Raw genomic sequence first — 15,658 nt, forward strand, 5'->3', positions numbered from 1 at the left:
CAGCGAGTGCAAACTGGTGGAGGTGCACGGCGTGAAGGTGGCCAGCTTCGGCGTGGACGGCCAGGAGCTCATCTGCCTGCCGCAGGTGTTCGACCTCTTCCTGAAGCACCTGGTGGGCGGGCTGCACACCGTCTACACCAAGCTGAAGAGGCTGGACATCGCGCCGGTAGTGTGCACCGTGGAGCAGGTGCGAGTCCTGCGGGGGCTCGGCGCAATCCAGCCCGGCGTGAACCGCTGCAAGCTCATCTCCAGGAAGGACTTCGAGATTCTGTACCAGGACTGCACCAGCGCCAGGTCAGTGCATGCTTGAATCATTTGTATTATTTGTGAGATTTCACTTAAAAGTCTCTACAACAATTCCGAAAGCTGGACGGCTTCGAGGGGGTCCGTTTCGCTGCAATTCACTCACCAACTTCCCGTTGTGTTTGTAGCGAAACAAGTCACTTTAGTAACTTAACTTCGCATTATATTTCTGACTCATTCGAGGCTGTTTCCATGTTTCTTTTCTGTTATGTTTGGTGGAGATTGCCACTGCATCCGTGGCTCCAAATGTACTGTTCTTCAAACCATGTTCCCATAATTTCCCTTCGGATAAGGGTCTTAGACCCTGTATAGACTTTAGGTGGGTTTGGGACACTCAAACAACTAATTCTATGTCACTTTCCCCCCCTTAATATCACTACAATCACTTAAAGGAGAAGGATGTGACAAAATGAAGTTGTTGCAAAACAATATTCTTAAAATAGTCATCATTTTTTGCCATTCATTTAGTTTTCTGTAATATTTCTCAGACCTTCCTCATGATTGAGTCCCATAGTGATTCTCAGTTTGCCCTTGGTCATCATTAACAACATTATATTCCTGTAATATATTCTCCTTGTGTTAGTCATCTCTGCATGCATCATCCTGATATTCCTGTCCTTTAGAAAATTACAGTTTTTTTAAGAGGACATTTATATGGCTTCCTTTTAAAAATTAATCACAGACTCAATGACTTGTTTGCTTAATGGTTATTTTATTGAAACTGACTTCCTGTTCTGTTGTCAGTGCCATTCCTTATTTTGCTTAGGTGTTGAAAATGATGCATTTACTGTATCGACTTTGGAGCTTGATGGAAGTGTGTGTGTGTGAGATGCTAAATGAGCAGAGCATGTTTCAGTAGTTAGTTGTTTTAGTAAAATAAAAACACTGACAGCAAACAGACGCAGAGCAAACAAGCTTCTGCTGACTCTTATGGAAAATATTCTAATAATCCATTACTTTGTATCTCACCACTCAGACTGTGTGTGCTTATGTAGCCTAAGTGTGTGTGTGTGTGTGAGAGAAAGAGCTTCATGTGTGTGAGAATGTGTTTGTTGGAAACACACATCTTTAATGTGTGTCTGTGTGTGGACAGACACTTTATGGAGCGTATTTTTAATACCTGTTATGTAGCCTATTACGGTTGTGTGTGTGTGTGTGTGTGTGTGTGTGCGTGGGGACCTGCTGTACTTGCCACCTCTTTGTTCACAACGTTTCCGTTATTAAAGTAGCCGCTTCGACCATTCAAATGAAATCTCCAAAGTGGCGCTCTGTGCATCAGGTTTGGATCCCCCACCATTTTGAAAGCTGCTCTAACTGAAGCCCAAAACGAGGGCTGAAAAAGCACCTCACACTTCACTTCTAAATATGTCAGACTTTAAAAAATGAAAAAAGACACGAGAGGTAACAACATCTTATCTGAACCACAACACTGTTTGTTATTAAGGATGTAGATTCACTCCACTGTAGACTGCACTTCTAGATTTGTTTTGGATTGAATACCTCTTCATTTCCCAAACGACTTTTTCCAGATGTGAAAAGTGCTCAAATGTGACGAGCACGTTGCATATAAGGTGTTGTCTTTGTTGTTGTTTGAGGCAAAATATTTTTTGGTAAGGAAAGAATTTGGTTTCCTTTTTGGGGAAACAAGCTGCACAAAATTAGTAATTTTAAAGTATAGAATACCTTTTTTGTTTTCAGTGGTGCAGGTCTTTTATAATTCTTTGGACCATAACCAGCATGTAGTCACAGGAGGTTGTTTCAAATATGCAAAATCTGTTGAGAAAACTTGAATCAGAAATACGTTTTTTTTTTGGTCGGATGAGAGTATGAGAAAATATGTTTATGTCGGTTGTGTTGTATGTTTGTACTAATGTTCTGCTGTAAAGGAAAAACATAATTTCCACTAATTTGTGCATCAAATTGTGTGCTACCTTCCACTGTTTCCTCACTGTCAACAAAGGATTTATAAGGGCTTTTTCCAGACGGGGGGGGTTAAGAAACCACCAGATTTCACTGACATTTAAAACACATAAGAGTAAAGTTACTCCTAAAAAGGACAGAGGTTTCTTTCTTTCTTCTTCCTTCTTCTGATGCTGGTTTCAAAGTAAAACCGAATGCCTGAAGCTGCAACAATGCCTCTGTCCTTTTTGGGAGTAACTCTACTCTTTAGAAGTTGGAAAACTTTGATTTAAAATGAGCTGAAGCAAATGAATGCACACAAGTCGCTTTTCGTCAGGTCGTGAAAACTGTGAGGGAGCGATGGAGGCGAAGATACTATACGTTATGAAAGCACTGTCTTTGACACATCATGGAGGCAATGAAAGGTTCTTTGAAACCCTTGGCTCCCGACGGCTGCAATTTGCGCCAAAACTCACACACTTTCTCTGAGTCATAACTCAGTCAAATCTGAAAAAAATGGACATGATGCACATATTTTTAGATTCTGTGTGACTCACGCTTCCTGAGGATATCATTATATCTGATTTCCATCTTGAACAAACATCCATAAATCCACTTAGAAATCATAGGGAAAAAAACACTCCCTATAACTACAAAACTTGCTTGAGAATAATCACGTTTTTAAGTTTTCTTCAGTATCAAAGTAATCCAGTGATAGTTGTCTGTACATCTTTTGGTCCACTGCAGAAATGAATTGCTAATAGCTAATTCGGCGTATTTTGTTATGGTGCTAATTTGTTGTGGGTGGGCATTTGTCTCAATTTCTGTCTAAGTGGAAGAAGAAAACCCCCTGCTTTGCATGAATACACTTGCCACTTTGAGAAACCTGTTTAGTTTCATGTTTAGGGCTCTGACGTATTTCTGGAAACTCCTTGAAAAGTCCTGGAAATTCACATCAGGGGGAGCGCAGTGGGAACACACTGGATGTCGCCGTCGTCTGCACTCGTGTCTTGTGCTCTCAGCCCAGTTTATTTTTGTGTCTTTGAGAGATGAAAGTGATAGATGGCAGTTGTTTAGTATGCCCGGCTAATTATTAACAGTATTCTGTTGCTGCGGAGTCACTGGATTGTTGGAGGGTGACCTCTGTTTTAGCTGACCACACACACACACACACACGCACGCACGCACACACACACACACACACACACACACACACACACACACACACACACAAGTCCATAGTTTATTAAGCTTGAAATGTTCAGTCCCCTCCCTGTTTTTGTAGAGTTGGGTCATTTCTTTTGCTATTTTTGACTCCTTTTTTTATCACTTTCTCCCTCTATCTCTTCGGTCTCTCAGCCCTATCTGTGTTTTTTCTACAAACACACACACACACACACACACACACACCCCCTCAAAAGTGTATTTCTGTCTCCTGGCTAATTGTCTCTTCTTCATTCACCGTCCTTCACCTCTCTCTCTCTCGCTCTCCTCTGTCTCTTCATCTCAATCACTCTGTCTTTCTCTCTCTCACACACTCAGCGGTACATGTCAGAGGTAATAATGGATCATGTGAATGCGCATGGAACAACACGGCTGGAGAGCTATTGTTGTTGAACGCACAGCGAACACACACTCCTCTCCCTCTCCAATCATATTGACATTCCTCTAATGCCTCCCTCTCTCACCCTCCCCTCTCGCTCTCTCTTGACGTTACTCTCTGGGAAAAGAAAGGAAAAATTAAATGCTTTACTCCCACTGGGCTTCTGCATACTTCATCTTCTCGGCAACCATATGTGTGTGTTTGTGTTTCTGTGTGTGTAAACGACCACTTATATGCACTTGTGCCTCACGGTGCCGGTTTTGGTCGATATTACAGTATAGGTTAACTTATGTTTTATTTTTTAGATTTAAAGTGCTCTTTAGGATCTGCTCTTTAACTGAGATTTAAAGAAAAGAAAAAAAGAAGAGAGAAATAATGTGTTTCCACACCTCCTGTTAACTTTGTGAGTTACTTAAAGGAGTTGACATCATCTCTGTGACCTGCAGGGTCGGGGTACATTTTCTTAAAGCCTGTTTCACCCATGACGATGTTTCAAAAAGTGTATCTGTGTTCTCTCAATACTTCCCTACTATGTCTGTAGTCTGAAGCCCACACCCATTGATTCCTACTGAAGACATAAATGTGGTTTTAGATGCTGTGCACTTCATCTTAAGCATACTGAGGCCTTCTCTCTCATTTTGCAAGCGTGAGAATATTTTAAAAGGTGGGTAAACGCATCGTATTTTCGTGATTGTGTCTTGCAGATGATTCTCATCAAACCACTGAGCTTTCTTGAATGAGAGAGAGCTTCTATTCTGATTTCTTGTCACCTCTTTGTGTGTGTGTGTGTGTGTGAATCGATAGTGAGTGACAGGAGGGAGACTTGCTGATGTCGGGAGTGTTATTCTGGGCTCTCCTTATCACGGCAGGCTGTTAGAACACACACACACACACACACACACACACACACACACACACACACACCGATGATGGAGGTTGTATTGGCACACAGGGAGCAAAGCCGTTTTGTTTTGGTGAAGAATTGCAGACACACACACACAGAATAATATCCACACACACTCAGCATGAACTCCTTTGATCAATTTGCTGTCCTTCATTCTTTTACATGGAGCATTAAGTTCTTTTAATGGAACACAGTGGTTTGTAAAACACACACAACTTGGTCAGTTGTTTTGCCTTCTGGCTGAGGTGTGTGTGTGTGTGTGTGTGTGTGTGTGTGTGTGTGTGTGTGTGTGTGTGTGTGTGTGTGTGTGTGTGTGTGTGTGTGTGTGTGTGTGTGTGTGTGTGTGTGTGTGTGTGTGTGTGTGTGTGTGTGTGTGTGTGTGTGTGTGTGTGTGTGTGTGTGTGTGTGAATGATTGTCTAGCATGCACAAACAGAGCTATCGGTTGTCACACTGGGTCAGGTTACATCTCTTGTGTGTGTTAGTCTGCGGTAGTGTTCATATTTGTCTGTTTGTGTGTGACTTGCTGATATGTGTGTGTATTGTTAGTGTTTGTTTTGCTGGTTTTCGTGTGTGTGTGTGTGTGTGTGTGTGTGTGTGTGTGTGTGTGTGTCTGGTTTCAGCTCCGCTTTGTGCTGTTGGTTAATTGATAAAGGTTAAAGTGTTGGCCGGCGGGCAGCTGAGGTCACCTCGCTACTGCAGTGTGAACGCCTGCGTTTAGGAGCCACACAGCGTCCACACACAATTCATCAGTCATCATTGACTGGCGAGTAATATATGTACTTTAATTTTACTTAATTTAACTTAATTTGAACCATGACCACAGAACATGGTCTCAAAACATCTGACCAAAAGGACTACAGTTAAAAAATGAGTTGGCTGGCTAATACTGGCACATTTACAGAAATGTTGATCAATGTGCCTCATCCTTTTTAAAATGAAATGAATTGAAAATGTGTGCATTATTGTCAGATAACTACACTGTAGGCTGTTTATACAGGCTCCAGCTTCTGCTACATGTTTGGAGTTGTATGTTATTGTATGTTTGAAGGTTGACAAAAACACAAACTGTACTTGCACAGTGAATACAAAAGGCGTTTATTTTGCTGCCTGGGATGTACTTTGGCCTGCTTGTGCAGTTATGGACAATAAGACACTTCTTCTCATCGTGGGTTATTATCGCTAACATTTTATTACATTTTCTATCCAGCACCCTGGTGGCTGTGAGCTTTCTGTGTGTGTGTGTGTGTGTGTGTGTGTGTGTGTGTGTGTGTGTGTGTGTGTGTGTGTGTCTCAGGGGCAGAGGAGGTGGTTTCATGCTTCACTTACCAACCTACCAACCAGCCGGGGCGAGAGACATAGAGTGAAAGAGCGTCTCTCTCTTTCTCTCTCTCTCTTGCTCTGTAAAACTGAGAGAGAGAGGGAGGTGAAGATCAAAGTAAGAAATATGACCCTCTGTCACCACGGAGAAAAACTGATCCTCTCACTGTGTGTGTGTGTGTGTGTGTGTGTGTGTGTGTGTGTGTGTGTGGACTGAACAAAACGGCAAGAGGGGAGAGGCAGGTCAACGCGTGTGTGTGTGTGTGTGTGTGTGTGTGTGTGTGTGTGTGTGTGTTTGGAAATAGATAATGTTTCACAAAGGCTGTTTCAGTCCCCAACATCCCAGTGAGAAAAGTTCAAAAGGAGGTGGGCGACGGACAATGGTGATGAGAGAGGGACATGTGTGACCACCAGTAGTGGAAGTAGAGGAAGTAAAAGTACTAATACCACATACTACTATTAAAAGACCTGCATTGGAAATCTTACTATCATGAAAATATAACTAAACTCTTCATATGTTTTATGTGCAGAACTCTTAGTTTGTAAAGTAACTAAAGCTGTCAGATAAATGTAGTAGAAAGTGGCATGGAAAGTAACTCATATTTTGCACTTGAGTATTTGTACTGTAAATGTTTGTGTCTTAGATTCTGTCTTTCTTAGTGTCGACGTACCTCAAGTGACAGAGAGAAATAGAGGGATGGAGGGGTGAGGGAGGGAGGGTGTTGTCTGCAACAAGATTATTTGATGCCTGTGAACACACACACTTAAACACACACACACAGTCTCTTAGGTGCACTTAGCTGATTGGTTTAGAAATCGCATTAGGGAACATCACAACAGCTTTTCCTCTCGTTCACCAGGTAATCTCTCCATCCTCTCCTCTTTCCTCCGCTCCTCCTTTCAATCACCTCCTTTTCTTTTCATCTCTTCCTCCATGACTTTAATCTCTCCCTGGTGTCCCTCTTTACATATTTCCTTTAATTTGTTAAACTGAATGATTACCTCCTCTTATTTCTCCTCCCTCCTCCTCCTCCTCCTCCTCCCTTTCATTTCTCCTCTCCACTCCTTCTTTCCTTTTTCCTCATCTCCCCACTTTCTTCTTCACGTTCTCATCTTTCTACTGCTCATTCTCTTCTCTGTGGTCCCTCTCTTCTCCTTGTTTGACCCCTCTCTTGTTTCCTCTCCTCTTTCTCCTTTCTTCCCTTTTTTGCCATCTTTTGGGTTCCTCCTTTCGTCTCCTCTTTGCTATCCTTTCTCCTCTCCTCTCCTTCCCATTTTTACTTATTTTTCTCACTTCTTTTTGTTCACCAGCCTAAGTTTGTCTCTCTCCCCCCCTTCGGTCCATCTTGTTTCCTTTCCTTATCCTCTTTTTCCACGTTTCAGTCCATCTGTTCTCTCCTCTCATCTCCTTCTTTCCTTTCTTGTCCTCTCCTCTTTTCCCTCCCTCACATCCTTCTTTTATTCAATCTTCTTGTCATTTACCCTCCTCCCTCCCCCTCTCCTCAATCTCTCTTCTTCTTCTTCCACCTGGTCTTATCTCTTTATTTATTGTGACAGCTTGTCGCGTGTGTGTGTGCGCGCGCGCGTTTGTATGTATGTATGTATGTGTGTGTGTGTGTGTGTGTGTGTGTGTGTGTTGGAGACGAAAAAGAGAAGCAACCAACAGATTTACAGTTTAGAGCGAGCAGCATCCGCAAACTGCAATATCAAAGAGAGAGAGCGAGAGAGGAGGAGGTCAGAGGCGAAGGAGGAGATGAAAGGAGAACAGAGAGGAGGAGTTCAGAGAGGGTAAAGAGAGGGCAGCGGGGGGGGGGGATGACAGGTGATGTGTGTGTGTGTGTTTGAGCGCTTTCCTACAGACAACATGTTATTATTAAAAACAGGACAGAAAATGTAATTATCACATTTTTAGATGTGTGTGTGTGTGTGTCAGTGTGTTATTACAAAAATAATTATAGCTGAAATCAATTAAAAACATGACAAGAGCATGCATGCATATGTGCGTTTCTGTTTGTGTTTGTCGCCCACCAGTGTTCGCGTCATGCAGAAACTTTACCGGACAGCGTGTTATTAACAAAAACTTTAACTTAATTTGTAATTAGCAGTGTGAAAACATGTCAGTGTGTGTGTTTGTGTGTGTTTTCTTTAAAAACTCTTGGTTTTTTTTGCAATTATTGCACATTTTCAGTTTTTATGGGTTTGTGTGGCTTTTGTGTGTGTTTTTAGGTTTTTATTGCTGTGTGTGTGTGTGTGTGTGTGTGTGTGTGTGTGTGTGTGTGTGTGTGTTCATCACCACCACCACCCTGCGCGTCAAAAAGAAATCCTTCCCAGACAGCGTGTTATTAATGAAAACGTATAATAATCCATTTAAAAACATGTCATCATGATTAGAATAATAACAGTGGTTAAACTGACTGAGACGTTTATGGAGGAAGAAGTTCTCATCATTCTGCCGGCGTGGGAGTGTGCGCGCGTTTGAGCAAACAAACATGTTAGCGCTTCAGTTGAGTACCAACTTCCCAAACTCGTTTTGTTTCATCTATTGTTTACCTACTAAAAAGACTCAAGAAAGGACAAGAAAATGGAGTTACCAACAAACCATTTTTTTTACAAAATAAAGTGAGGAATATCTTCACGAAGGGATGAAGCTTTTACCTGAAGTTTACAGTTTAATACATTTGAACTCCCGGGACTTGAAATGTTTTCTCCTTTTTGTCAACAGATGACTTAAAGGGATAGTTCAGATATTTTGAAGTGTGGTTGTATGAGCTACTTCTCCATAGTCCGTGTATTAGCTACAGTAGATGGAGGTCGGCACGCCCCCAGTTTAGAGAAGCAGGAAGGAGTACCGACATGGAAGCTAAGCAATGTCCTGCTGTGGACGGGGGCAGCAGCTAAACGTATTTTAGAGCCCTACAAACATCTGTATCAGTTCAACGCAATACTTAGAATATTTCCACCTTGCTGTCAGACAGCCCTTTATGATGGGGAACTGAAGCCGTTATATCGCTCTGTTCAAAGCCACCAGACTCCTTTGACAAAAACAGTCATTTGACCTCGCAGAACACGGGAGTTGCTGCTCTACCGCTGCCTCCGTTGGTTAGTTTGTGTGACTTTGGTGTTTTTAAAGGGTTAGTTTGGATTCACCAAAGAGAGCACCTGCCTACAGTAGTTCTCCAAACCGATGTTGAGTGTTTGTGATAAACTGAAGGAGCTAGTTTTCCTTTTGAAAATTCTCCTCTTTCTTAAAGGTCCAATGTGTGTGAATTTCTCCCATCTAGCGTTGAGATCATATATCAATCAACTCTCTCGCACCACGCAGTTCAAAGTACGTATCACAACTACGGTAGCCTTCACGCTTCAAAAAGCCGGTCTCTTGCTCTTTTCAATATCCTTTTTCTTTTTCTGGGTGAAGAAGAAGTTTAGTGTACCTGAAATTTTGATTTTGAATATGTGTGGTCCTCCATGTTTCCTTCTTCAAACTTGCCGGGGCCGGGAAGCTATGATACCCATTAGCAGCATTAGCAGCACCTGTGAGTTTATCATGTGACAGCCAAAATGCGAAAGGCAGAGCAGTATGTCCTGTATGTCCCTTACCGGCTAACGTATTTCAAGATGGCGCATGAATATGGAGCGTCTAACCCAGTTTATGCGAATGCAAATGTAAAATTTCAAGCCAATAGGAATACTTGGAATTGATGGTGGTGGTAAATATTCATGAAAAATGACACGTTTGTGAACGTTTTGTAAACTTACTAGCACCTGCATATCAGCATATAAAGGATTTGAGTTGTTCTTTTTAACCACTGAACACGTCTTTTGTTTCTTCAGTTCGCAGCTTCAAAACTTCCTGATGTTCTGAAAACATTGTTTTTGCAGCTATGAGCTTGTCATTCAGTAGCTGCATGGCACATTTGTGTGTAAATGTGTTTGCATGTTAACTCGTGTATATGTGATAGCTGTGTGTGTGTGTGTGTGTGTGTGTGTGTGTGCGTGCAGGCAGGCAGACATGCTGTCGTTTTGATAGCTTGTCATTGAAGCGATCCGGTCCACTGTAATCTTCTCCTCAAAGGAAACAATACAACAATACATGCTTCGCTGTCAAAAAAAACCCTCCACGCTCTGTTTGTGTGTGTGTGTGTGGTGGGTGTTCATGCTCTCGTCACTGTAACTGTTGAATCGGTCTTAGTTTGCACTACGTTTCTTCGTCTTTTGCTTTCTTTTCTCCCACTTTTTCTAGTTCTGTTTTTGCTTTCTTTTTCCCCCCTTTCTACCTGTATCTATTTTTCTGTTCACCTCCCTTTTTTATGTGTTTGACGTATTGGTGTCACCAATAAATCATTGCACTCCACCTTTAAAAGAGAGGGAGATGGAGAGAAGACAGAGGGATGGATGGAGGGATTGTTGTTTAGCATCTCATCAAAGTCGCAAGGTTTTTTTTTTTTTTTTTCCCCCTGAGAAAGGTGCAGACTGTTGGATTTTAAGACTCCCAGCAGGAAGTCTTTTTTTTTTTCTTCTTTTTTTTCTTCCATTTCAAACTTTTTGTGTTTGTTCGTTCATTCAGAAGATCTTTAATCTTTAAATTCCTCATTAATGAGCGGGTAGTTCTTTATATCACCTCGTACATAAGTGTACAATACAGATGTGCAATAGAAAAATAAGCACATTTAAGACCTAAAAAAGTGAAATATTATAAGTTTAAGTGCAGGTTTAATTTGCAAGTTAATTACAAACGATGTAAAACACAGAATATGAATTACAAATCAGAAAAAGTTTGTTACTTTTAACGCAATATCAGTCTTTGGTTCTCTGGTAGATACTTCAAGTCACTACAGGAGTATAGTTTGCCGTCTAAATACATCTGAGCACCATGTGAATAGCCTGCAGGATTATAATAACATAAAGTACAATTAAACCGCAGCTGAAAAGCCAGTAAAAATCACATACTGCAACCTGACATAAAAGCACAGTCAAACCAATAAAACCACACACTGTAAGATGAAAGCACAGTGAAGTATAGGGCAGTCACCCATAAAGACCGAGTTTTTAATTATGATGCTGGCCAGTTTATATCTAGTTTAGTAAATATGTGCTTATACGTGTAAATGGTCTATTTAACTGGCTTTAACAAGAATATTTCTGCTTTCTAATACAGGACCTTTTTTTTTATCTATTCAATGAAAATAAAAATATTTTAAAGTTCACTTTCAAACCGAGAATTCCGTCAGACGAGGGATTTTTGGGATGCTTATCTGTGTTCCCAAGGTCCTCGCCAGCTCAATATTCTCTAAAACTGACACATTAAGGCATATCGTGACTTCGTGTAAACATACACGCCACTTTCCTAAAGCCAAGTGCCGCGTTATCGGTACGCATTTTGCGCTATCCATGTGTATGTCTACGCTTATACAGAAGACGGGAGTCTGAAACGTCACAGTGTAAACAAACCTGCCACGTGTCACTTTCTAAAGCCACGTGGCGTGTTATCGCGAGGCTACGGTTTGGTTTAGGAAACGTCACGCGCGGGTTGGGCATAGATATATATACTGACGGTTGGGATTAGGAAAAGAAGAACGGGGTTGGGTTTAGGAAACGCAGGTAGGTGTAGGAAAAGAAGAACTGGTTGGGTTTAGGAAAGAAGAATGTGGAGAGGAAACGTCCCACGCGGGACACAAAGTCACACGCGGGACGCGATCTCCGCTCTCCTGGGTGAAAGTCCTGTGTTTTACCCATCCTCGCTACGGCGTCAATTCACACGCAATCGCAAGGTAATGTAAGTCAATGGAGGCCAAACGGCGTTGATAAACACGCAAAAAAATTAGTATGCGTCTTGATAACACGCCAATAATGGCATACGAATTGGCGTGTCATACATACGCCACTTCATGAGACCAGTCTGCATTAAGGAGACTTTTCAAATGGTGTTATGTTCTCAGCTATGTTTTCCCTCAGTCAAATGTTTGATGCATGTGTCAATATGTTGAAATCACACGCCTACAGCTTATAGCCTACAAGCTTATAATCCTCAATATGCCCTGAAATTTGTGGGCAAGACAGTTCTTTTGACTTTAGACGTTGATATCTCCCCAGTGGCTGAACAGACGGTCACCATTCAGACTGAATTTGAAACGTCCATCTCCCTTCATTCATTTGCAATTTGAACGGTGAAGATGGCCCTTACCAGTTTCTTACAATGTTAGTTTATATCAAGAGACACACATGCCCTGGGAACATAAGCTAGTTAAACTAGCAGTCTCAGAGATAATTCAGACTGCAATAACTAATGGATTTAATAACTTAAATTAGTAAAAATGAATCCAGATATTTTACAAATGTTGATAAATTGCAAATAATTAAAACCTTTTTTAAAAATGACCAATGTCTTTCTGTTTCAGAGCAGGTAGCGGTTAAGGAGACTGTCCTCCCCAGAAAATACAATCGCCAGTCGTGACCCATATTTGCGTTTAATTGTCAAGTGGCGCCTCCCTTTAGTGGCTCGTAGTGATTATGAAGGGGGGGAACCACGAAGTATAAGTGCGCCAAATTCCGTGAAAGGAGGCAGGTTGGAGTGGTGGATGGGTCAAACAACCACAGGACTTTCACCCAGGAGACCGGGGTTCATCTCCCAAAAACGAGATAAAAAACGAGAAAACCAAACGGAACTACATAACGTTTTGCGTCACATGCGTAAACAGAAGTAATGTAAAAAATATGCAGATTTTAACACAAACCACAGTCTTTTTATAAACTTAACCAAGTAGTTTTGTTGCCCAAACCCTAGTCTCGCTTTGCCAGACCTTCCTCCACAGCGCTGTGGAGGAGAGTCTCGCTAATCCACACAGCATTCCGGGATGGGAGAAAAACGTGCTCTGGTGTATTGGCATTTCTTTAAACCAATCACAATCGTCTGGGGCGGTGCTAAGCGCCGAGCAGAGCCACGGTGCCGCTGCAAAATAGCCTCGGGAAGGAACTTTTGAACGTACATGTGTACGTTCAAAAGTTGTTTCAGTTGTGCAACAGAAAACTCAGATTGGACAGATAGTCTAGCTAGCTGTCTGGATTTACCCTGCAGAGATCTGAGGAGCAGTTAACCATAGTCCTCAGAAATCCGACGGAGTTTAGAACGCCAACACAAAGAAAGAGGAAGATGACGAACACCCAGCTGAAAAGAGTGAAATCTGGCCGAATTTCCGGCAGCACCTGAACAATCCCTGAAGTGGAACGTAAAAGATGAAAAAGGCTCCTGTCAGTCATAGATTCTGCCCATCTTCTGCTAATTTCTGAATGGCTCCTATGGGTCGTATAAGAGGGAATCAACAACGCATCTTATGGTTTTGAGAACTTGTCGCGGTTAAGCTTAACGGACTGCGCGTTAATGCAAAATGCCATTAATTTATGAATTTAAGTAATAATCTCAAAGATTTTCTTAATTTAATTATTTCCTCTAAACTGATTTTAATCTAAATCTCAATCAAATGTATAGAATCTTAAACACATTTCACACACCAGCTTCCCGGCAGATGGCAGTTAAGCTTTGAGTATGGTATTCAAACTGACACAAGTCATTGACGTAAAGACCGAAAGTAATCCAAAAGAATTTACTTGCTAAATAAAAATCTCAATCAAATGTATAAAATCTTGAACTCGTTGGACACGGCAGTTAAACAGCAGCAGATTAGGTTAAAGTAGCCGGCTCTGCGCTAATCTGAGCGCGCATTAATCATTGATTCGGTGTCTGCCTGTAATTGATATGTAAATAGCATGTTTAACCTCCATTTACATGTGTGGTTGTGTGCGCTGACGAAGGCCAAATAGCACAGCGATGAGTGTGTGTTTGTGAGAGAAAGACGGAGCGAGTGTGGGAGTGCAAGAGGCATGTTGAAAGAGGGGGGTCGCTTCCAAGTTACAAAAGAAGTTAATTAAAAATGAAAAAAGCGAACGAAGGGAGGGAGGAGAGGGAAGACGGGAGCGGACGGAGGCAGACATGGGTTGATGGAGGGGGAGAAGAGAGGGAGGAAAAAATAAAAAAGGAGGGAATGGAGGGAGGGAGGGAAGCAGTGTTTTATTGAAAACGGGTGGACAAACAGTGTGTAATTGGCTGGGGCCGCAGGGGCTAAAGGAGAGGTTCAAAGAGAGGAGAAAGAGATAGAGAGCAAATTAACAGATAGCGGAGGGGAGGAAGAGGAGGAACGGAAAGAGATGACATGGGAGAAAGAGAGAGGGGAAAACAAAAAAAACAGAGAGAGAGAGAGAGAGAGAGAGAGAGACACTACATGGCCAAAAGTATGTGGACACCTGAACATTACACCAACATGTGATGGTTTGACGTCTCATTTCAGAACAGTTTACATTTATCTGCTGCTGAAAACAGCCTCCACTCTTCTGGGAAGGTTTTCCAAAAGATGTTGGGAACCTGGCTGCAGGGATCTGCTCCCATTCAGCCACGCGGGCAATGACCTGCTTTTAAAAAGAACACAAGACAATAAAATACGATCCAGGAAGGCTGGTTTGAATAATAGATCCATGAGTTTTAGACTTAAAGGACGCTAAAACCAACAAGTCCTCCAAATGAAATAACAAAATACACAAATGTGCTCTGTAACAACGTTACCCAGCTTCCTTCTCCATTCCCCTTACATTTACTACTTCCACCAGAAAATCTTTTAAGTTATTAGAAGCCCAACCCTTGCACCTCGACGGTTGTTTGGTAAACAGTAGAAATAGGGCATTCCAGTTACAAGATAAACTACGAGGAATGTGTGCCTGCATGTATTTGATTGACCAACACGTTGCATTGCACAAACGTTAACCAGATTAAAACCTGCCAGAAGACTAAGATTTTTATTTTTTTGCCCAAGCCCTCCTGCACTGATCTTTTGGGTTTTGGATTGTTGTTGGAGAAAACAAGATATACTGTAAACTGTAATTTTAGAGATTTTATAAAAAAAAAAAATGATTTGATGACGATTTCAATTTTGAAATCTGATGATGAATTGTTAGTTGCAGCTCTAGTAGAATCAACTTTTTTCAGTACCAAGCAGCAAATTCTGTACTCTTTCAACCTAACTTTTTCAACTACTACCTCTGCCTTTGCTTCTAACTGACTCCTCCTCGTGGCCCATACAGGTCCTTGTCAGGTCAAACACGAGATTTTAGGTAAACAGTGCATGCATTACCATTTCTCCTCATTGGAACTAAGAGGCATAAAACCAGTGTCCATATACTTTTGGCCATATAGCGCAAGTGTTGTCGCGGCCGCACCTCCAGGTAAATAAGGAGCTGTGTGTGTGTGTGTGTGTGTGTGTGTGTGTGTGTGTGTGTGTGTGTGTGTGTGTGTGTGTGCTGACTAAGGCTTATCAGATTCTCAAGGGGCAAGGAAAAAAAGCCAGAAGAGAGCGAGAGAGGTTAGAAAAAATAGGATAGAGGTATTCTCTCTCTCTCTCTCTCTCTCTCTCTCACTCTCTTTCTCTCTGTCTGATTGAATGGAAGCTGAAAGGTCGCGACCTCTTTCTAAACACTCCACGGTTCTCAGCATTAATCAAATAACACTCACACACACTCAGGCTCAAACACACACAACACACACACACACAGACTTGCGCTGACCTTCATACACTTGCATGCATGCACA

The 15,658-nt window shown here is 41.9% G+C and overlaps 1 protein-coding gene across 1 annotated transcript in view; it reads left to right on the forward strand.

The window, feature by feature from the left end:
- LOC144534457 (dachshund homolog 2-like) overlaps positions 1–15,658 on the forward strand; it is a 98,186-nt gene that overhangs the window by 651 nt on the left and 81,877 nt on the right. The window contains exon 1 of the mRNA XM_078276390.1: positions 1–294. This exon is cut by the window's left edge and continues 651 nt beyond it. Within this exon, the coding sequence (XP_078132516.1) occupies positions 1–294 (294 nt within the window). The remainder of the gene's footprint in view (positions 295–15,658) is intronic.

The sequence above is a fragment of the Sander vitreus genome, chromosome 19 (assembly GCF_031162955.1).
Source record: "Sander vitreus isolate 19-12246 chromosome 19, sanVit1, whole genome shotgun sequence".
In the NCBI taxonomy this organism is placed as follows: Eukaryota; Metazoa; Chordata; class Actinopteri; order Perciformes; family Percidae; genus Sander; species Sander vitreus.